Genomic DNA, 21,739 nt, shown 5'->3' on the forward strand with positions numbered 1-21,739 from the left:
TGTCACTTGGGAATTGGACCTTCGGTTGTGTTCTGGTGAATGTGATGATATTCTGCCTTTCAAGGTAAGCAGTAGCTTTTGTTGAAATGAACGCCCATCATGTTAGGTCTGCCTGGCATTTATGCTGGCTGCCTGTCTGCTGTGGCTGTGCCGAGACATTCCCCTCATTGATCTGGGGAGTCTCTGCTTGAACATTGCAGGACTGGTTTCCCACCTGCTGATACAGACTTTTTCTCCTTTTGCTTCCAGTGTAACTATCCATAGCAGATTTATGTACTACTGTCTTAGATTTTGCAGCCTCTTGCTTTTGTATTCTGTTGTCAACTGATGTTTTCAGTTGATACAGTGTCACATGTTGAGGCTTTGTCCTTGCATTTAATTTATCACTTATGGCCGTAATAGGATTTGGCACTAACGGATGTGCCTTTGCCAGTAATTTGAGAACAGAGAGTGATTTGGACAAGCGATCGAGCCGTCTGTTTTTTGTTCCCTATTGCTTTAGCTGAGCACTTTTTCTTGGTAAAGCAATGTCAACACGTATATTCTGTCAGCACAGCACGTAGCTGTGTATGTCATAGAAGATTTTTGTTCGCAGTGCAGGCAGATCAACAATGAAATCGTGGCAATGCCAAAATAAATAGAGCTTACTATGAGGGCTTTCAAAATCAGCAAATTATGCTGCGATAATCGGAAAGCTAAATGTGGTATCAGAATGATAGGACTGCGGGTAGGAAAGGAACTGTTTGAACAAGAAAAGGCCAAGTGATCTTGATTATATTTTCATGCTTCACCTGCAACTTTTTGTCCCTTACTACTGCCCAGAAGACCCAAAAGTGAATGCCCTCCCTGCTTTAGACACTTGTACTTAGAGAAGTGGAAGTGTTTCTACTTGTTAGATCTAAGCTTACTGTACGTGACCTAGAGGGTTTTTAAAGGGTGGAGAGAAATGACAACAGAAGCATGCTGCATGTATGGAAAAACAAGGCTAAGAGTCTGTGACTTCTAAAACAATCACGGTGATGATGGACTGGCAATCTGCAAGCTTTTATCATTTATTAAATTCACTGCAATGGAACAGGAAGGAATGGCATGGCAAGGCTGTTGTCCATGTCATATATCTGCTCTTACTGCAAAAAGGTGGCCCAGTTCCTCTTCATCTCTCATATCCTGAGGGATTCCCACTAGCCAAAAAACCCAACAACCCACTATTCTTTCTCTGAAGGGAGGGAACAAGGAAAATGCTGCTGCTCTTTCACCAAGGAGGGACAGAGTACCTGGGTCCTATCCTGCTTTAAACTGGGGAGGGAGTTCCCATCAGAGAGGAGCTGCAGTATGGAGCTGTATGCAACAGATGGAAAGTAAAAAGGTTAGCTCAGCTGTGGAAAGTAAATAATGCCCTGTACTTTGGCTTGAGGGAGGTGACAAGCACAGCATGACCTTGGTTTTCTAGGCCTTGTATTTTCTGTAGGAGCCTGCTGGAACCTCACTGTGTGTGGTGCTGAGCCCTTGAACTGCATAAACAATCTGGTGTTTGGCTGAACACAGGTAACTAGGATGTGTGAAGCAACAGTAGCTAGTTCAGGACGTGAACATTCTTCAATAGCTGTTTTTGGTAAGTTTTCTAGAGGATGAGGTTTTTTTTTCCCTCCTAAGATGTAGCATATCTCCACTGAGTGCTCCTGGTGGCTGTGGGCTCTAGTGTGAGAAGCACAAAGATGCTCAGGGATGTCAGTGTGGTTCTTTGTCAGCCCTGAAGGTTTTTCTCTATAACCTGTCAGTCAAGTGTGGTCCATGAGGAGAGCCTCGTTGTCCTCTCTGAGCTTTGCTATAGTGAGCAAAAAGGACCCAACAAATTGTGCCTGATGGATGAGACATACTACAGCTTAGCTTGGAGTGCAGGGTTGGCCTCTAAAGTTTTCTACTAGATCTGGTGCTTGCAGAGAACCTGAGGCAAAGAAATAGGATATTCTGATACTGGAGCTGGAGAGAGGGTGGTGCAGGTTTATTTTTGTTAAGGTACCTTAGGGGCCTCGCTACTCCTGCATAATAAACAAACAGTTGATTTTAATATACCAACCAGAGCCTGCACACCGCTTGTGGTTTGTTACTGAAGCCAAATTACCTCTCTTTTTATTCTGCTTCCCCTCTCATTTCATGCTGTTCTTGCAGGCTTCATTAGAAGCATTGGCTGCAAAAGCATTGGTTGGGTTAAAAAAAATGGGTTTGGAGGGACATGTTCACGTTTGGTTCCTGGAAACAACAGAAAGCAAATGAGTATCTTTTTGTTTTTTTGGCTTTGGCTAAAAAGGAGCAAAGAAAATAAACTGTCTTTAGTTACATAAGGTGCCTTTCTGCCACAGCTCTTAGCCTGCGTTTCCCACAGTAACTGGACAGACATGATTATTGCAGGGTCTTGTTCTTGCAGAGCAGACCCTACTGGTGTTAACAACACTGAAGAGGTTAAATGCTATTTACACGTTCTGGAATTAGTTCTTCTGAAGGGAGTTCATGATTACTGCAGTTTGCCACTTGCAAATGTTTGAACTCCATATGTTTGCTAGCAAGAATATCAATATAGAGCATGTTACTGCCCAACTCTGAATGGACTGTCAGATGCAAACATCTGGAGTTTGCAGTGGAATGGGGTTAGTTATGGTTCTGTTTTCTGAACAGGTGCTTAGTTGCAGCATATGTTATTAACTGAGCCAGTGCAAATACTTCTGAAACTTGTGCTGCATGTAGTAATTGCTGTGCATGCAACAGAAAATGTCCCAAGGGATTATAACAAGATAAGCTGCAAAATATGCTCTCAAATTGAAAAGCAAGGCAAGCCAGGAACTGGTGACCACACTAGACAAGCTGGGCTCTTGCTTATCCAACATAGAACAAGTGAGAAAAGCCCGCAAGTCAGTGTGAAGTGAGACTCATCATCTGATGAGAGCACGGGATGCTTAGCTTTATAAACATGTTCCATAGAAAGAAGTGGCAGCACAGAGCGTGCTGCAAGCAGTATCTGCTCCACATTGTGAGGAAAGAATAAAATGCTCTGCAGATGAATGCTAAAGCCAGGTGTATCAGGAGAGCCATAGCTGTCAAGAGAAGGGAAGCCAGCTCTTAACGGAATACAAGAAAAATTTAGAGGACTTTGAACATATACTTGGGGAAGAAACTGTGTTGAGTGTTTGCTGGGATTTATCTTGCATCTTAAATACCCTAGCAACACATATTTCTTGTAGAGTGTATTCATGCTGCTCCCATGAGGCCAGTTTTCCTGCTATAACTTTTTGTCTTCTGTATTGACTCACGGGTGAGAAAGCATAAAGGGAAGGAGACAGCTGCAGAAAAATGAAGCATAATGAGCAACAGGAGCTGCTGAGAGGCAGTTTCCCAGAATAGTGTATTGCTTAGGCCCAAAGGTCATGTGAAGATGGGAGAACTGAATGTGGAGCCTGCAGGACCCTTTGTGTAATTACCTTATCCAAGTTCACTTGAAAGGGGAAATGCACTGGAAACCAATGAGCAAACAAAGAAAACCAAAAAATTTCAGTCTAGGCTCAAGCTTGCACAGCATTTGCAAAGGGAATCTTCTTCTGTTGGACTTGTGCTGCAGAGCTACTTGAACTCAGTTCCTTCTGGAGAAAGCCAAGCTGGAGACACTCATAAAGTGTGCTCAGTGAGCTCAGGTCACTAGCAGGGCTGCAGAGGGGAGGGGTAGGCTGCAACACTACGACTTCAATGCATGCTTAGAAAGCTCACACCACCTGCCAGTACCTCATTCCTGACAACTGTGAGTACTGTGCTCACACTGCGGCTTACACAGGCAGCCACTGAGGAAAAATCATTTCTTGTGACTGAACAGTTTGCTTAACTGCAAGTATTCCTTCTCCTCAGTTACAGCTTAAGAGCTTTCCGTGTATATGCACCAGTGTGAGGTGGAGTGGAAACGATGGCCCATCATGATGAAGGTGGTAGGGTACAGTTCCTCCTTTAAATAGGTTTCTCTGGCTAAAAGCTTTAGGTGAAGAATAACTTCTGCTAAGACATACAAAAGCCAGATAAGATTACACCATGCCTAGGATGGCGGCAAAGATTTTCCTTGAGTGCAGGCACAGGACTGCTTAGCCTGCTGTGGCAGAACAGCAGCTCTTTAGGGTCATTATCCCTAACTTGTGCATGTGTGTAGGGTGCAGGTCCTCTATTTCTTGCTTCTGTTTGAAACTGTTTCTGCCACTTGATGCCTTCCTGGCCTCCTTCTAGCATGCAGTTGATGCTATGTTTGCAAGGATTTGAGAGAGCACCAGCGACAGCCAACAAGATATTATCAGCATTCAGCTTTTATTAACTAAATGCCTGAGATGTATACAGCAAGATTTGCCAAACCTGCTGACAGAAATTTGCAATTTCTCAGGTAAAGCAGACGCAAATGCGGCATGTAGTTTTATGCAACAACATGGTGATGTGTGTAAACATTCTCAAGTCAGGTATAGGCTAGCAGCATTGTATACTGGGTCAGAAGAGAATATCAGTGGTGTCAGTTATAGGAGAAGTGGTAAAGATCCTGTTTGACAGCCATGAGCAAGCCAGGAACTCCCCGTCTACCTCCAAGTCTTGAAGAAAATACCACACTGGGAATAGCATCTTTGGAGGATGGGTGGGGAGAAGGAATGGTTCTAAGCAGAGAGGCATCTTGGAGACTCCAAATTCTGGTGTAGCAATCCTGACCAACTGGAAAGGAAGGACATCAGTGGTCAGCATCACACCAGGAATCATTTCTGTGGTACTGCAAGATTTTCATCACAGTGGCTGAAGGTAGCGTATGGGGGAAAAAACATGACTGTTTCTACACACCTTATGGGTAAAGAGGAAAAATATATGCATTTCCTATTAGGCAATAAAAGGCAGGGTAAGAGTGCTTTCCTTATTATCAAGCTCCTGAGCAAAACAAAGTGGAGAAAAATTCAGTTTGTTAAAAGTATTTAATTATTCTCATTATTCCATCACTTACTGAAAGATCCAAGGAGAAAAGATCCCTAAGTTTAAAGTGAACTTAAGAAACTGAGCCAAAGAATGAAGATTTAGGGATTTTGGTTTTGTTTTGGTTTTTTTTCCAAAAAGGAAACACAATAAAAAAGTCTCAAACTGCAGCTGTGTATATTCATAATAAGCCCAAGTGAGAGACAATTTACAGGGAGAAACCTATATATATGGTCTTTAGTCTCAGTATAAAAATATTGCTTCAAGCATTCTGTTAATGCATTGCTTCTCTGACCTTCATTTTGAAGTATTTTCTTCTCTATTCTTAAACCACGCTGGGGAAAGGATAAAGGGACTTTGAAAACAAAGCAGTTGAGAGCACTATGGGAATGATTACAGTAGGTGTGCATCTGTAACATCTTATTTTAGATTTTGTAGTTGATTATAGTACACCTAAAGGCAAATTTTTGCTGAATTTTAAAGAATTCCCAGCTTCACAACTTTCAACATCTGTATATGAGAAACATTCCCCCAGGATAAGAAAATCACTGCCATACTCATAATTATAAGTTGAGGAGAAAAAGTCAGCATACCTGCTGTAAGAAGTCCTTCCTCCTCATTTACATGCAAAGGGAGAATAGCGTATTCATTGTGATGACCTTCGTACTGTTTCACACACTTCACTGTTCTCAGATCCCACAGTTTTATCTGCACGGTAAAGAAATTGTTCCAAAGAGCATGTTAACAGAGTAGAGATCGCTCAACTGTTGGTAAATAACTGGATCTTAGTAGTGAGCAGTAATGACCCAAATGGGGAACTACCACCCAGTTACACACTACTCTGCAAAGAACTGGCATCCATCTTTAGGACTGGGGTAGGCACTTGTTATTGCCCAGATACTAAAAAGGACAGTATAGCCTAAAGATAATAAAGCCATACCTTTCCAGCCATATCTGATGCCATAAGGTAGTGTTCTGCCTCAAGGAGGCGAATTGATGTAACTGCTGAGTCATGGAAGAGACGAGTTGCTTTCCAGTTCTGGCCCTTTCGGTTGCGTTGGCGTACATCAATGCTGAAAATTTCACCTGAACGACAGCCATTGTAAAGTGTTGGCGTCTGGAAGAATCCAAAAGAGAGGTGTATTGTGTAACATGTGAAAGGATGTACAAGTTCTGCAGAAGTTACTTAAGGTTTTGAGCTCTCTGGTGCATTTGTGAAATCATTAACGCAGGCATTAAGAATCAGAATTTTTAGTACAGCAATTTTCAGCTAACTCATAAGCTCCATTCAAACCTCACGTATTTACCTCTGCTATAAAAGTTCAGCAAGGTTAGCAAGAACTTAGTCTAACATAACAGCAGAATAGGAACTGAAATTCTCATGTTCCAATTTGACCCCTCTCCTTAAGTCTTTGTTTACAAGTCAATTAGAATTTTATAGCCATTTTCTTCTCCTTTATGAAGACAATAAACTGAGTGTTAATGAAATCAGGTCATTTGGCAAAAACAAACCAATCCTACAGTGTGTGATTGTCGTGCACTCTCTACTTCCATTATTTCCTTTTTATCTCTGAATATTGAACAAAAATTACTCTGCTGCCACAGTCTGAAATCAGTTATTTCTTTCATTGCTATTACACTGTGTGCCAGCATAGGACCATATCGCCTCTGTTAAGGAACAATAACTGTAGTCATAACCTTCTGTACAACATGATGAGGCCTATCACACCAGAACAGAAAGACCACTAATATCAGTGCTCTGAAAAAGAAAAAGGTGTATGATTCTTTGTACCTGGGTGGCAAACTGTTGTGCCAAGACGTCGCTGCTCGTTCCAAATGTCTGTCGATGCCCTGTCACTACGTTGGTCACAAGAACTCGTCGTGTCAGGCCTAAGGGAGAAGTTATGTTTGTTTAGTTACAATTTGAGTAGCAGGCATGAGATTTATGCAAGAAGTCTTTGCCAGAGATAAAAGTGGTTGCTAGCTTTGCAGATCACCTGTGCTGAAGCAGTTGTCTGCCTGTGGATTCAGGCACCAAGCACAGGACCAGGCCGTAGATATCTTGAAGCTGCACAGCATTCCAGGTCGATCTCCTAGGAGGAATGAACAACACGCAGAACATTCATAAAATACAAGGACAATGTAACTCAGAAAGCTTCTCTGGATGTTACTCTGAACGTCTGAATTAGAAGCAGAGACAATGTTAATAGCCCTGGCTACTCAAGATGCAGAAAACAAAAGTGGGTTTTCATGATTGTAAGCTTAGGACTTACACTTTATCTGTCTATATCCACATCTGAAAGGCTGTTAAAATTCTTCAGAGCAGGAAAAAAAATAGAGAAGAGAAAAATAACACTTGCACAAAGCAAGCCATTTTTGAAGACTTCAAAAGCTATAGACTGGCTAAAGCCTAACTTCTATTATAAGTTCTATAGACAGTGAAGACAGCGAAGAATTGAAAAATAACCAACCACAAGAAAAACCAACCAAACCCATACAGGAAAACAAAACAAAACAAAACAAAAGGACAGACTGGTATTGTTGTTTCTTTTATTGATTCTACAACTGATTCTCCTGGGCTGTCTCTTTACAAAGCAGGTTTGAGTAAGTAACAATACTCTAGATTTGATTGTTGCTTGTGTAGCTCCTGCACAAGGTCTACCAACTCACATGCTTAAAGTGCTCAGTTTTCATTTACTTTATGGCATGTCTGCCATGATCTTACAGATATCGGGCAGAACAGGAGACACATCTAAAACCACGTTTCAGATGGGTTAAGTTCTATTTTGCTCACACCCTCTATTCAGCAATTTTCCCTCAAAACAAGAATTCAGGAGATTGCAGTAAGGCAAGACCCTTAGAAATATCTAAAACAGCCTGTAGAGAATACCAGACAGAAGGACTTGAGCATAACTAGGGGCACCTGACTGGTGCAGGCTTTAAAATATTCTACAGAGCACACTGGCCTAGTAACCATCTGTCTTTAGTGACTTTTCAAGTTCACACCAGCTCTATGAATCATTTCCCCCACCCCCGACTTTTTTCTTTCCCCCAAGGCTCCATAAATAAAATAACATCAAACAATTTAAATGGGTCCATACTCTTCTAGCACAGACTCAGATCTGATCTATATAAACTTAACTGATCATGTCTGAATAGGACACCAGGTTTGACGACTGTACAGCATGTTCTGAAGGTATCAGCACAGCTGCTGCCCCATAGAACATATAATATTTTTGTTCTATAAACATAGGATTTTCTAAATGAGTCATGCTTACACACAACTAAGAATGATATTTAGTACTGTACAAGGAGCCATGGGGTGACACTTCCAGCAGCTTTCCACCTACGATTAATCTACTGAGCACACTTGAGTAGCTACTATGACAAAGTATCCTGCAATGACACTGGATAGTCTATAAGGAAATTTGAGTATTTCTTGTATGCAGCTTCTGTGTGTTAGTTAAAGGCCAAGCTACTCAAATGAATAATCTCAAATGTTTACTTTCAAGTGAGGTGTTCTCCTGCCAAAGTCAAGTACTGCATCAGCAGCAGTTAAAAATAAACTTGAGCTTTGAATGCTGCTTGTTAATTAATTATCAAGGTAAGTTATTTAATGTTTGTTTCTTATTCTGCTCCAAACTTTCTACATTTTTACAACAATACAACAGTCCCATCAACCACTGAAGTGTGCGCATGATTTGTACTCTTTGCATATCCTGTTATCCAAAAAAACCCAGCGATGCCCTACCTGGGTTAGTGCTGCTGAACAATGATGCTGGAAGCAGACTGGCACAGCCTGGAGTTTCTGCAATTCCCATGAGACACAGCGTGCTGGAGTGAGTTAAGGAAAACAAAGATTTCTCCCTAAAATGGAAAAGGCTGCGTAGTATTTATAGCTGGGAAGGGTAAGATGCTCTGACACAGCTGCTGCTCTCAATACTTTCCCTTCAGTAACATCTTCCAAGAGTGTTATTGTGCTTTACACTCACAATTGGGCCCTTACGCTTCCTTTCTTTCATAGGAATGAGCTAGAAAGAACTCCAATTTTACTTTTTGTAGTTTCACTACCAAAAGATAAGGTTGAGAGAGATACTAAGGCATTCTTCTATGGATAGAAAAAACCTGCAGGACCTACATGGATCATTCTTCTCATCTTTACATGCTGATAACACTGCATTGATACAGAACTATTTTGCATGGAAATGGGTTGGAGAAAGAGGTACACATATTAAGGAATCAAGAGTCAATTTAGATTTCATTAAATACTTCATAAAAATTGTAGCAGGCATAGACTGGTTTTGAAAGCTGCTTTTCAAATTTGGTGGGTTAAATCTGTGACATGACTATTGGAAAGCATTGAATAAGCTAACTGTCCTCAACTCCTAACCATCTCTAGGCAAGATGATGAATTCCTGCCACCTTCTGGATCAGTTCTGAATTGTGTGGCTATTCCCCTAAGCCATGACACAGGTGTAAGCTTTTTTTCATTTTCTCTCTTACTCGCCACTTTTAATGGCGCTTTAATAGCATTTCTGTTGCCTGCCATCTCCCACTTTTAAATCCCCTTTTGTTCCTCTCTCCTGTGACTCTGCACTGTCCATTGCTGCTTCCTCTACTATACCATCAGCCTTCCTTTCCTTTTCTTTTGAGACAAATCTGCAGAATGTGTTCTCAAAGTTGCAGAGCACGATGCCAACGAATTCCTGCCATTTTCATCTTCCCCCCAAACAATATGAGGGTGGTTTACAACAGAAACCAACCAAACCCACTTCAGAGCATTCCACTTCTTAAAAGAGAAAGTCAGTTGCCATAAATCTCTCTTGTTGTTGCCCAATCAATTTCTAATCATTAGACCATTTTTGGTCTGGCATCTGCACTATTAGTGGACTGGCAAATCTCCAGTGCAGGCAAAGTAGTCTTTTGCCTTTACTGCATGGGAACAATACTACATACATCCATAACATCACCTGTCTCACAACAGCCAGCAAATTTCAGCCTTTTTAAAATTCCCGTTTTCTAGAAATCAAGAGTTCTACAGTAGCTACATAAGAGATCTTCCTGAAAGTCAACTGCTCTGTGCAGAACAGTCAAAACAGAACTGACATTTTGCTTTTTTAAAAGGATATAAAACATGAGAGTCTGGATGAGTCAATGATGCCCAGCACACAGAATTCACCTTCAGACACAAGAAGACATACTATTTTTGTAGATCTCTTACTCAATTCATGAAAGGGTATTTCCATGCAAAGATAACATGAAACTATGCAGTGGGCACACTTCCATATCCCACAAAATAGCACAGCAGGGACATACAGGTATTTTGTTTTAGCCTTATACCCCTCTTAGATGTACAGGAGAGAGGGAAGTATTGAGATACCTGTCCAGATACAGACTGAGGCATCAAGCACGTCCTGTTATTTAAAGGATCACCCTTAAAAGATCTGAGCATGAGAAGCTTACCAAAGCCTGTTCTAAACATTCATGTTCAGAAATGAATACACTTTTCCAAACTTATTTTTAAGAAAGAAGCATACAAATTTGTCTTTCTCAACACGGTTTTGACAGCTATGGCTACGCACAACTCTGAAGTAAGCACTATCCTTGGAAGGTCCTTCAATAGCCTTCAGTTCCAATAGTAGCACAGCATCCTGGAGAACTACTGCTGGTACTCAAACTATCAGAGACGAGTTTACTACAATTTTGTGTTTATCCCAATAACACACTGCTAGATTCTTCTATTCTCTCCTACTAAACCCCTTCCCATGCCTCATGCTTTTCACCTGTGCCTCCCAAGCAATAGTGTTTGTGAATGTGACAACTGAAGGAAGCAGGAACAGAACACGGTACTTTGCGGTTTGTGAAGTAGAGGTTGTCATACATCTCCACAGTGAGAGACTCCTTCCCCAAACCACTGAGGTTGATGATACCATATTTACATCCTCCATGCTCTACGTCGTTCACAGTGAATATTCGCTCACAAGCAACATCTGCCTGTAAAACAGAAGCATTGTTGCACTTAGTGAAACTTACTGAAAATAATGGCTTGAGGTGCCTAAAAGGAAGAAATGTGTTAATTCTGATGCCTGTAACACCATCAACTTTCTATTCATCTTTAAAACAGTGGTCAAAAGCTCTTCTTACGAATGCATAGGAAAAATATCAGTAAGAAAATATTTAATCCTTAGCCAATGATACATACTACTTCCAATTATACCAGACACTTGCTCTGGTTAATTATGAAGCACAGACTGGTATCAGTAGAGGACTCGAAGAAAGAAAGAAATCTTATAAAAAGTGAATATGAAATTCTTCTACACTGCACAACTATAGGAGATTCTCCTTGTGTTGGATCAAATCACAACAAAATGATGGTGCTACATTTCAACTTTTCTTTTGTGACAATAGGTTTCCAGCTCCTTTTTGGCCTCAGATACCTATGCAGTGCTCTGTTTTGCTCTCCTGCAGATCTTTCTACATGGACAAATGGAAGCTACTTGCTCCAGCGATCTTTCCTGTACACACACTACAACCAAATCCAGTAGAAACTGCCTTTATAGCATAAGATGTAAAATTGTTAACGATAATTATACAGAATCTCTAGACCACAGGGTGGTTACTCCCCAAATTCCTCTTTCATTTTCCTAAATTTCCCATTCAAAAAGCCACCACAGTAATTATCCACTTGATTCCTGTTTATTCCCCATAGAATATGCTGGTCAGCTTCAAAAATCACTTATATATCCAATCTTTTCATCATTTTCCTCTCCAGGAAAGGAACGGTTTCTTCCTACCTGTTAAAAACTACTTAGCTCATATTTTGAGAACTGACACAATGGGGACAATGCATATTTGAAAGCAAAATATGACCTATGAGGTTTGGTTAAAATTTTCACTGAATAAATGCTCTTTTTAACCTGAAGATTTATCAGTTCTCGTAACATACCACAATTATTTTAAAATTGTTGGTTCCAGCAACTGAGGAATCTGGACTGTGAATTTCTATCTTCCTCCTCTGCATGCAGTTCACTTTTAGTTCATGGACCAGCCTGTAGAAGCAGTTGGGGAGGGAAGAGAGAAAGAACTTGGGTAAGCCTAGGTTAAATGCCGATAAAAAGAATTCTGGATAAGAAAGCCAGAACTGCTTCTTAATCACAGAAAATAAAATGCCTGCAAACTAGCATGCTACAATTTCGCTTATATATCCCATGAAACTGCATAACCCCTGTGCATCTTCCACATTCGTGGTATTTCATCCCATCTCATCCCATTGTGAACCCCCCCACACCTTCAGTAGCAGGAACATATCAAGCCACTAACTTGCTTTGTACATTGTTATTCAATCTGAACACAGATATTCTAACCCAGGGGGAAATGACCCTGTCAGCCCCAGAGCATTAAAGAAATGCTACACTGTAATCAAACAGAACAATGTAGCAAACAACCACACAGAAAGAAATGGGAAGCCTTAAACCCCAATCATCCGAGACAGGGAAGCATCTTTCACATTTGAATTCTCACCAGTCCAGAAAATTGATTATTAAAAAATACTGCTTTTTTTGTCAGAATAAATAACGTTACTCTCTCCTTAGAGGAAGAGTGAGAATTGCAAACAAAACAAACAGAACTGACAGCAATGGTTGTGCTGACAGCAGAACTCAATATAGCAAACAGAAAACAAATCATCGTACCTGCAATAACTTGTGGAGCTGAGCAAACCCAGCTGCCTTTTCTGTAACAGCACAGACGAGTTCAATCCAGCCCTTGTTGTTTTCTGGAATAGGATGAAAATGTACTCAGTTATTTGCTTGTGTATGATTCAAACATGGCCACAGGTCTTGGATGTTTAGGATATCTGGATAACTTTTTCCTCTAGCCTATGTGTAATAATGTTTCAGGTCTACAAAGCACATTCAAGCACTGACTCCCTGGTCTGCTAAATACAGATAGCTCTTGTTTTTGCTTGACCCCATCAATAGTACCACCTTGGGGTGTGAAATTGCTTTCACTCTAAAACACTAAATCTGATTACATAGCAAGATTCTATTACTGCAGGACTACTATTAACTGCACGTCTTACAGCACTGTGAAACAACCTTTTCATTCATCCTTTTTCAAGATTTCGTGTGAAATCTTTAAGATTTCATAAATACTAGGGAGAGCAAAGGATAAAGAGTTGTGTAGAATTATAAACTAACAGATCTTTTCCTCAGGGTTTGGGCATATAAACGTACAGAAAACCTACAACAGAAGTCTCATTTTGTCAGTTCAAAGCAGGGATTTGAAACCAGGCACCCAATGTCACAACTCAAGTGTAACTGTTAGACAACTTGCTATTCTGAGAGTTTGTCCCTTTACAAGATTCTTTTTTTGTGTTTGCTCAGTGACCTGCTTTCCTTCCTGTGTGAAACAACCAAACAAGAGACTTCAAGAGCTATAAATTCTCAGCAAAAAGAAACTTCAGTTCCTTCAGACAGCTTATGGGATTGTACCATAGGAAAAAGCTGAAGGACTTCAGCTTGTCATCTGCCCCAAGACAGAGCACACTTGAAGACTAATTACAGTCTTTTTCAGAATATACCCTCTTTTGTTGTTCTTCCTCTTCTAAGAGTCTCAGTCTTTTACTTTCCATTGCCTTGTACTGAATGCTCTCCTTGGTGAGTGGGTTGTAGTTATTATGTCCAGGCAGGAGGCGAAAATAGCGGTTTTTTTCTGGATCGTAGTAAAATCCCGGCAGTTCTTAAGAAAGTGACAAAACAGAAACAAAAAAGCAAAATCAGCCAGCCAACCAACCTTATTTATTTATTACACTTTGACATCCTACATCTTAACAGGAATGTGTTACACAGCTCAGAGTTTGCCCCCTGGTGGTCCCATGGATGCTACACAGACTGGAAACAGATGGCATCCACTTAAAGCAAAAAGTTTGCAGTTTGCAACTGCAATGCTGTTACACAGATACAGAAGGGATGCTGCCGCTGACCAGAGTGAACTTCACACAGATTTCACACTTCAGAGAAGCAGAAAGGAGAGGTTTTGCTGTGTAACAAAAATGACCTTTCTTTATGCATCTATCACAAGGGGCTGCTCTAGGTTATGTCTATTTTTAGGGCAGTCCCAAGCAAACAAGGCAACTAAGTACCACCCAAGCCAAATACAAAGCAATTCCTTGCCCAGAACAAACCACTTCTTCACCACCACCATGGAGAGATCTTGATATAAGCTAGAGTACAATTAGACAACATACAGGGGCTCCTCCCAAAGAGGATCTGAGTATAGAATCATTTGGCTTTAGTGCTTCACTACTCAGGTGAATTCACACATACAGGCAAAATAACAGTATGCTGTCTCAAGATAAAGAATTTTACTTCAGAAATGGTGAATATTAATGTCTTCAAGAACTTTTATTTAAACCCTTATCTACTACTACAAATTGCATTTGAGGTTACTTGCAATTCAGCTCATTGTCATCATCTTTTATGTTTCAGCCTGGCAACAAACAACCAAGTTGTATTTGCCTCAACAAAAACATACAGTTAGTGACTGTTATCAGCAAGGTGAATTAAAGCACGCTGCTTTAGTACATGGAATCAGCTCACACAGCAATACATGTTTTGGATTATACGTATTATTTCCTAACAGGCTCACAAACTCTTGATCAAGAAAAGGGTGATATACTCTGGCTTTGACAGTCACTAAGAGGTTCCAGTGCCAGCAGTGTTTCAGGACTCTCCTACTGTGGAGATACACAGGTTCCCACAGACTCAGCTTTTCCTAGCAATGTTTAATGAATCAGAAAACCAGAATGCAAATGGGGGGACATTATCTTCAGGAGCACTGCTACTGTATCAAGCCTGGTTCTGCCAGATGACTCCCTAATAATGAATGAACAGGTCATTTAACCAGATCTTTCATCTCACAGATGACAAATATACTGAAGGCATAGAAATGCATTCGTTTGGTTTTTTTTCCCCACAAAGTGGTAGATAAATATGTCCTTTAAAAGGCTGGATAATTCAATCTACATTATACATATATTTTATATGCTGTCTTATTTTATTTAAGGTTTTGATTTAAAGATGTATTTTATAATATCTTCAATGCAGATACAAAAGAACAAAGTTCGTATTCTTCCCCAGATACTGATTTTAAGAGAGAGAAATATTTCTTTTTGGTTTATACCAGCTTGGCTAAGCACACAAGTTTTCATGTAAAAGAGGGAATTCTGGGCCCAAAAGTACATTTTGTCCTGCTTCCCAGATTTTCCCTTACTACATCTTTTTTGATCACCTTTTCAGATACTATTTCTCTCTGTAAACTTTCCAGCTTATGTTCATCCTCTAACCCCATACTATTAACACACCCACTACTATGTTTTTCATACAGTCAACACACAAACGCTGATTTCTGACCTGTAAATGGCATCTCTTACCTGGTACTGCAGAGTTCTGTGTTGAACTGGAAGAAGAAGGATTTCCACTGCAGCTGGGACCTGGATTCACTGGGCTTTGTGCTTCCTCCTCTTCAGGCCTAAAAAAATAGTACTGCTTTCAAGACAGACTCACAGTTGTCCTATACTTCTCTTCCACAAAGCCTCTTTAGAACAGTTTGTTAGTCACATTAATACAGCACTATTTTCCAGGTCTGTGATAAGCACATTCTGTGTATCACTGTACGCTAACCAATGGAAAAGGAACAGTAAAAGTATTCAGCTTAAAAACTTCTCATGAACACTAAAGATAATAGTATCTTACAAGGCTTAACTATCACTAAGACATCAGAGACAGTTACTGATCCTGCATGTCTCTAACTCTATTCAGAAAAAGATGAATTCTGGACATGTTACTGTGACCCCTGCTTAAAAGAAAAGCCCATCTTGATAACTCTTTACAGCTTAAAGTAAATGGGAAAAGCATGGGTAAGACAGCGATGACAGGTCAAAAACATTTTGCCATTGCCTTCATGACTGGAAGTTCACTGATGAGGTTCAGAAACACGTAAGCCAAACAAAACCTTAAGGAACACTTCAAGACAGAAACATCTCTACTTTTCTAAGAAATGCCACAGTAAAGAGGGTAATTGCACCTTTCACCTTTTAGAAGCCATTTAAACAGGCACATTAAGCACCGATGAGTAAAACTCCTTCAGGATGCCTTCTGACTCACCTGTACAACGCCCACCTTTTAAGAAAGGTCACCCTAAAATCGCTAGGTCGAAACGTTTTTCATGAGTCAGACATTATTGGAACACAATGAGTACAGAATTCAGCTTCTAAAACCAGCCCTACTGCTGTTCAGCTATACAGGTGTGAGATTTTTAAAGAACTTAATCTCCAAAGGAGAAAAAATACAGCCACCCCAAGCTCGTTAATAAAGTACATTCCTATTGTACATCCTCTGAACTAGTGGACATCTTTTAACCTTTTACCCAACCGGAGCTAAAGCAGCGACTCGTACGCGTGCATCTCTTTCTCTAAAGCTGAGCAAGCGATACATTTCCGGACAGATACACGCTCCCCGGGCAGTACCCAGCACAAGCTCCGTCCTGCAGACGCCGAGGACAGCCCGGCCCACACTCGCCTGTCGCTGCAGTGTCTGCCATTGGGTCTCTGGCGCCGAGGGGGGCGGTGGCAGCGCCTGCGGTAGCCCCACCCTCGCTTCTCCTTGCCTCCCCCGTGGCTTCTCCCCATCGCTGTCCGTAAGCCAAACGCCGGTCCGTCCTTCGGAGCCGTGTGCCTGGCAGGGCCCGGCCGCAGCCCCTTCACTTCCTGCGGGAGGACAGAAACGCTGACACAGCCCGGGCCGGGCCGGGCCTGGCAGGGCAGGGCAGCAACACGGGCCTGCTGCCTGCTGCCTCCCGGCCCGGACCAGGCCCTGACGCCGCTCTGCCGGGCCTCAGCCGGAGGGGCCTCCTGGCAGCCGGCGGGCGGGGCCCTCAGCCATGGAGCCGCGAGGGTCGGGCCGCAGGAGCCGAGCCCTGAAGCGGGGCCGTGCCTTGAAGCGGGGCCGCCGCCAACCGCCCCCCGCCGCCCCGCACCGACAGCGCTCCTCACCGCCGCCACCACAGCGCCACGGCTCCGCTCAGTATGCGCTTCTGATTGGCTCTCGCGCGTTACCTGCCGCTTGATGGACAGCTCTCTCAGCGAATAGCCAGGCCGTCGCCTGACACTCGCGTGGAGGGGCGGGGACACAGAGGCTGTTGGGCGGGAAAAGCGTATAAAAGCTGCTCGGCGGGCTGCGGTCACTCACAGCCGGTAGAGCTGTGGGGGTGGTTACCGTGTGCTTTTGTGTCCCGTAGTGTGTCTGTAGGGACCTCTTAATGCTGAAATAGTGCTTATCTCTACAGCTGTATTGCCTGTTTGGACATTGATGAAGTCTCTAGGCTAAATAGCAGCTAAAGAATGCTAGCTCCTTTGGGTGTTACAGATGGCAACTTTCTAGGTTCAATCGTTCTTGCTTCCTCTTGTATCCTTATGGTGGGGAACACAAGCTTCAGCAACTGGAATATGCACAGGGCCCCTTGTAAAGTGAAATCAAAAGCAGGAGCCTAAGCACAACTTAGCCTTGGTTTAATTGCAGTGGAATAAGAGCAGTTATATTAAGATCCTATGTAACCTTGTATGCTTTGTACCTTAGGAGCTGCCATAGCCTTGCAGTGACACCATGCTCTAGATATTTTTGCTTATAGAAGTTGCTGCTTGACTTTAGTTCTAAATTTCGAGCTCCCAGAGCAGTCCTGATGGTCTCTAAGTGCAGCTCTGCCAGGGTCTGCTTGGTGATGGACAGATAAGGAAGCAGGTCTGATCAGGCCCAGCAGAGAGCAGCAGTGCACTTAGGCAAAGCTGCTCTCTCTCAGCTCTGAGGGGTATTTTATTAAGATCTCTATTGTAGCGAGTATTGAATTTCTAAAAAAATCAATGTAAGAAGCAGAAGTACACCATGAAATCCCTTTGTAAAGCTGCTTAGGGTGTATTTTTTGTATTTATAACTCTTAAGGTCCGGGGGTACTGATGCTACTTATTTGATTGAGTTCTCTCTGAGTAAGAAGGTAAAACTTTCCTCCTGAGGCATCAGCTTTGTCACCTCTAAAGTTTGTGAAAAAAACTTGAAAAACTTGTGAATGAAAATGGCCTTTAATTGAATTAGCTAAGAGTAAGTGTTTATTTCAGTGGGGTTTTATTTGTTCCCTTTTTTTAGTATAGTACTTCTGGCTGTTATTATGGCAAGGAACACCTGCATGCCAGCGAGTGACTCCTGGTAGTTTGCCAGTCAGCTGTTAATATTTCACACCTGTATGTGTGATTAGTTTTTAAGTTACCAGTTGCTACAAATTCAGAGTATGCTCTTAGACTATCCACAGTGTCTTCCTTTCAGGTACTCTTAGCAGTCTCTGATCAGACCTTGCCTTCTCTTTGGTGCTGCTGGAAATGTTTGGATATACTTTACTGAGCAGCATATTCTGTTGATTAACAAGTTTATCTTTTTTTCCTTTTTTTCCTTTTTTTTTTTTTCCTGCAGGGTTAAAGGGAATAAAAAGTCTTAATGTTCCTTTATGCAAAACTTATACTCAGGTCCTACTTTTGGATTACATAGGTCCTTGGGAATAGTTAACTGAAAGACATTTCAGTCCTATTCATATTTTTAATTACTTTTGTGGAGGGATTTCATGACTTTTGGCTTAACAAGGTGATTTATTGTAGATTATGCAAGCATAAGTAGTTACCAACAAATTATGTTGGCAGAAATTGAGCTGTGGTATTATAGCTCCCATGATATAGGCCAGCATGCTCCAGGAGATGGTCTCTGGTAAAAGCCCATCTCTGAGATGTCATCTTCACTTGTCATCTTTCTCCTGTGGGAAGAACGAGTGGGCTGTGTTTGCTACCTCAGCAGATGCAAATCACTTGTGTGTCTGCACAGCCCAGTGCAGAGCTGTGTTGCTGCTGCTGCCACTTGGAGCTGCTCAGAGGAGGTGGGAGGAAAAAAAACTAACAACCCATTTCTTTCTGATCTGTAAGGGAATGGTTTCAGGGAGACTTTGTCATGTGCAAGGATTTACTGCTGTAGCTTCTAGAGGTATTAGAGCTCAAGAATGCAAGGTAAATGATATGGTATGTTGTACTTATGTATGAAAGCTGTTTTTGCAGGATGAGGATGGTCTATGATATTATGGAAAAAGATTTCCTGAAAGCCACTCGTATGGTAACTGCTGAGTCACGGCCTGAACCACTGATTGAGCACCTGGGGAAAGGACCCTGGGAACACAGGTGAAGGTCTGGAAGGGGTGGAGCCTGGCTGCACATCTCTTAGGCCCCATTTAAGGGCTGACTGCCACTGGGGAAGGATCACTTTCTGGAGATCCATCCCTTGTGGAGATTCTGTTGCAGGCCCAGATCTTCTGTGATAGGAGAGCACTTTTGTAACATCCTCTTACTGTGCTGGTCCCTTTGCCATTACACCACTAATTCCAACGCATTGCTTCTGTTTCACTTAGTCAAAGTCAAGTGACCGGAATGATATTTCTACCTAATTAATTTTTAAGGTGAAAATAAATCTGAGTTTGGGAATTCAAAAGATAAGGGTCTCCACCATGATAGCTGCTCATTTTGTTATGCATGTGTACATTTGTTTGAAATCTCCCTAGGAAGCTAAGCTGTAATAAAGACTCTGGTGTTAAATATCACATGGGTTACTGTGTATATCTTCAAGTTGCTCCCATTGGCTCTGATTCTAAAGTGATGTTAAAAAAACTCTTTCTCTCTGGACAAAAGAAGGGTTTACTTAGCTGTTTTGGTTCAGACGTACTGTTCCTGTGATGTAACGCAGGCTTATGCACATCAGTCATGTTTTGTCAGTCTCTGTTGCAGAAATAGCTGCGCTTTAGTGCTGTTTTTCTTTCAGAATAGTATGCTGTCTCTCAGATGGCAGCGCGTTAGATATCTGTGAAGTCCTTTTGAACACTTTTGATGTTTTAGCTAAATGTCTTAAATATAGCTTATCTGCATTTTGATCTGTTACCTAACATCTTAAAATGTGCCTTGCTGTTTTTGATGTCTGTCACTGTTCTTTGTGGGTCCAATTCAAGAATTATTTAATGATGTGGCAATATTCACCTCTTCTGCAGGAGGTGGTGATGTGTAATTCAGATGTGTAAATCATATGTGTATGCACACATGAATATATCTCAATCTATGAAATCAAGAATTCCATACTACCCATTTTGCATGCATAGAGAGAATGCTATTTTGAAGACCTGGGAACTGCCAGTGGTTTTCAGGGCAGAAATGCCTGCTCTGCCTTGTTTCCACTGGTGATGTAGATCTAATAAATGTCACTTCAAAACAATAACTGGCCTCTTTGTGAATAATTTGTGGGGTTGTTTTTTGTTTTGTTTTGTTTTTTTTGGAAAATGTGGTTTTGGTGAAAGATCACATTTGCAGGTGGTAAAATCATTTGTCAAGCAGGTAAAGAGGGTAACAAAGTTTTATACTGCTGGGACACTGAACTGGCACTGGACCTTTTATTCCTTGCAGAGATGATGTAGAGTATCATATCCTGACAGTCTGGCCTTTGAAGAAACTTGTCTTTAATACTGCTGTCCTGTATCTTTGTAGGGGATAAATTAGGAGTCGGTGTTGAATGGTTATGTTCTCTGTATAAATGATACCATTGTTAGAGTAGTAGCGGCTAACAGCTTTTTCATTTTTTTCCAGGCTCATTTGTTCAGTTTATGGGTATCTAATACACAAAGTGCTTGCAATTACAAGTCTGATTTTTAGCTTTGTATTTAAAAAATGCCAGTGGAAAGACCTAGCCAGAATCTACAAGGAAGTATTTTCTTTTTGGGGGGATCAAAATGTTGTGTGCTGCTTCATTTTCTTTCTTGTCTGCTTTGGACATGAGATTGTAATATTGCACAAAGAGATGTGAACTGTTTTGCTTTACGCATCGATAGTGGATGTCAGGTCTCTGACAGCTGATTTCCTGCTGAAGGAAAAATTGGTGACATAAACCACAGGAATCATCTCTTTAGTGGAATTTTAAAAATATTAAATACACAGGCTTTGGTCAGATGTGGAGACCCTGATAATGCAGGGAAAAAGCCCTTCTCCGAAAATGTTGATGTGGAAACATGCTTCACTTTCAGAAAGCAATACTTAATCTTTGAAGTTGATAGCAACTTAACTAAAAACGTAGTGTCACAAAGGTGCTAATGCTTCATTTCTCAAAGTCTATATCCTGCTCATGTTCAAAGAAAGGTAATTTGTAAGACTTGTGTGCAGGAAACATTATAATCATGTGAGTGTGGTTCTTAGAAATGCACAGTAAATGGACAGTACTGTCTTGGAGCATGAGCTAGCTCAGTTACCTTAAATACATTCCACACTGTAGATGTACCATCTTGTAAAAGCACTGTTTCAACAATGCAAGATCTTCTTGCTTTGTCTCTCACTCCACCTCACTTCTCTTGTTTTTGAAGACATGTAGTGGAATTTCTTGCTTCAAGTTGCCCTTTTTTAAGGAAAAGCTAATGGGTAATGAGAGATTTATTAGGTAAAAATTCCTGCAGGCAATCCACAGGGGAAACAGGGCAGGAGGACAAAGCTCAGTGCAGTGTATGCAGATCAGTGTGGGAGGCTTCCTGTTTCTCACATGTAAAGTAGTAAGAGTAAGTTTCTTTTGAGGTCTTTCAGGAGTACATCCTGAAGGAAGAAAGGTGGGAGGAGGGGAGGTTACTGCAGGTAAGCAATGTCCATATCTATACA

At 41.4% G+C, this 21,739-nt stretch overlaps 1 protein-coding gene across 8 annotated transcripts in view; it reads right to left on the reverse strand.

Annotated features, from left to right (window-relative positions):
- Positions 1-17,102, reverse strand: part of DCAF4 (DDB1 and CUL4 associated factor 4) — a 34,988-nt gene extending 17,886 nt beyond the window's left edge. For 2 of the 8 annotated variants that reach the window (XM_015864625.3, XM_085548937.1), the window contains exons 1-13: positions 17,027-17,102; positions 16,554-16,741; positions 15,407-15,504; positions 13,556-13,713; positions 12,666-12,748; positions 11,921-12,023; positions 10,825-10,968; positions 10,104-10,153; positions 8,726-8,805; positions 6,972-7,067; positions 6,767-6,864; positions 5,915-6,091; positions 5,568-5,682 (exon numbers count right to left, since the gene is read on the reverse strand). In XM_015864625.3, the coding sequence (XP_015720111.2) occupies positions 5,568-5,682; positions 5,915-6,091; positions 6,767-6,864; positions 6,972-7,067; positions 8,726-8,805; positions 10,104-10,153; positions 10,825-10,968; positions 11,921-12,023; positions 12,666-12,748; positions 13,556-13,713; positions 15,407-15,504; positions 16,554-16,663 (1,312 nt within the window). In that variant the 5' untranslated portion in view covers positions 16,664-16,741; positions 17,027-17,102. Of the gene's footprint in view, positions 1-4,316; positions 4,726-4,829; positions 4,933-5,567; positions 5,683-5,914; positions 6,092-6,766; positions 6,865-6,971; positions 7,068-8,725; positions 8,809-10,103; positions 10,154-10,824; positions 10,969-11,920; positions 12,024-12,665; positions 12,749-13,555; positions 13,714-15,406; positions 15,505-16,553 lie in introns of those variants that run through there. The other 6 variants (XM_015864624.3, XM_015864626.3, XR_014946603.1 and 3 more) reach the window with 6 other exon arrangements.
- Between the last annotated feature and the right edge of the window lie 4,637 nt (positions 17,103-21,739).

Source organism: Coturnix japonica, chromosome 5 (assembly GCF_054131305.1).
Source record: "Coturnix japonica strain WE chromosome 5, WE-NBRP24, whole genome shotgun sequence".
Classification (NCBI taxonomy): Eukaryota; Metazoa; Chordata; class Aves; order Galliformes; family Phasianidae; genus Coturnix; species Coturnix japonica.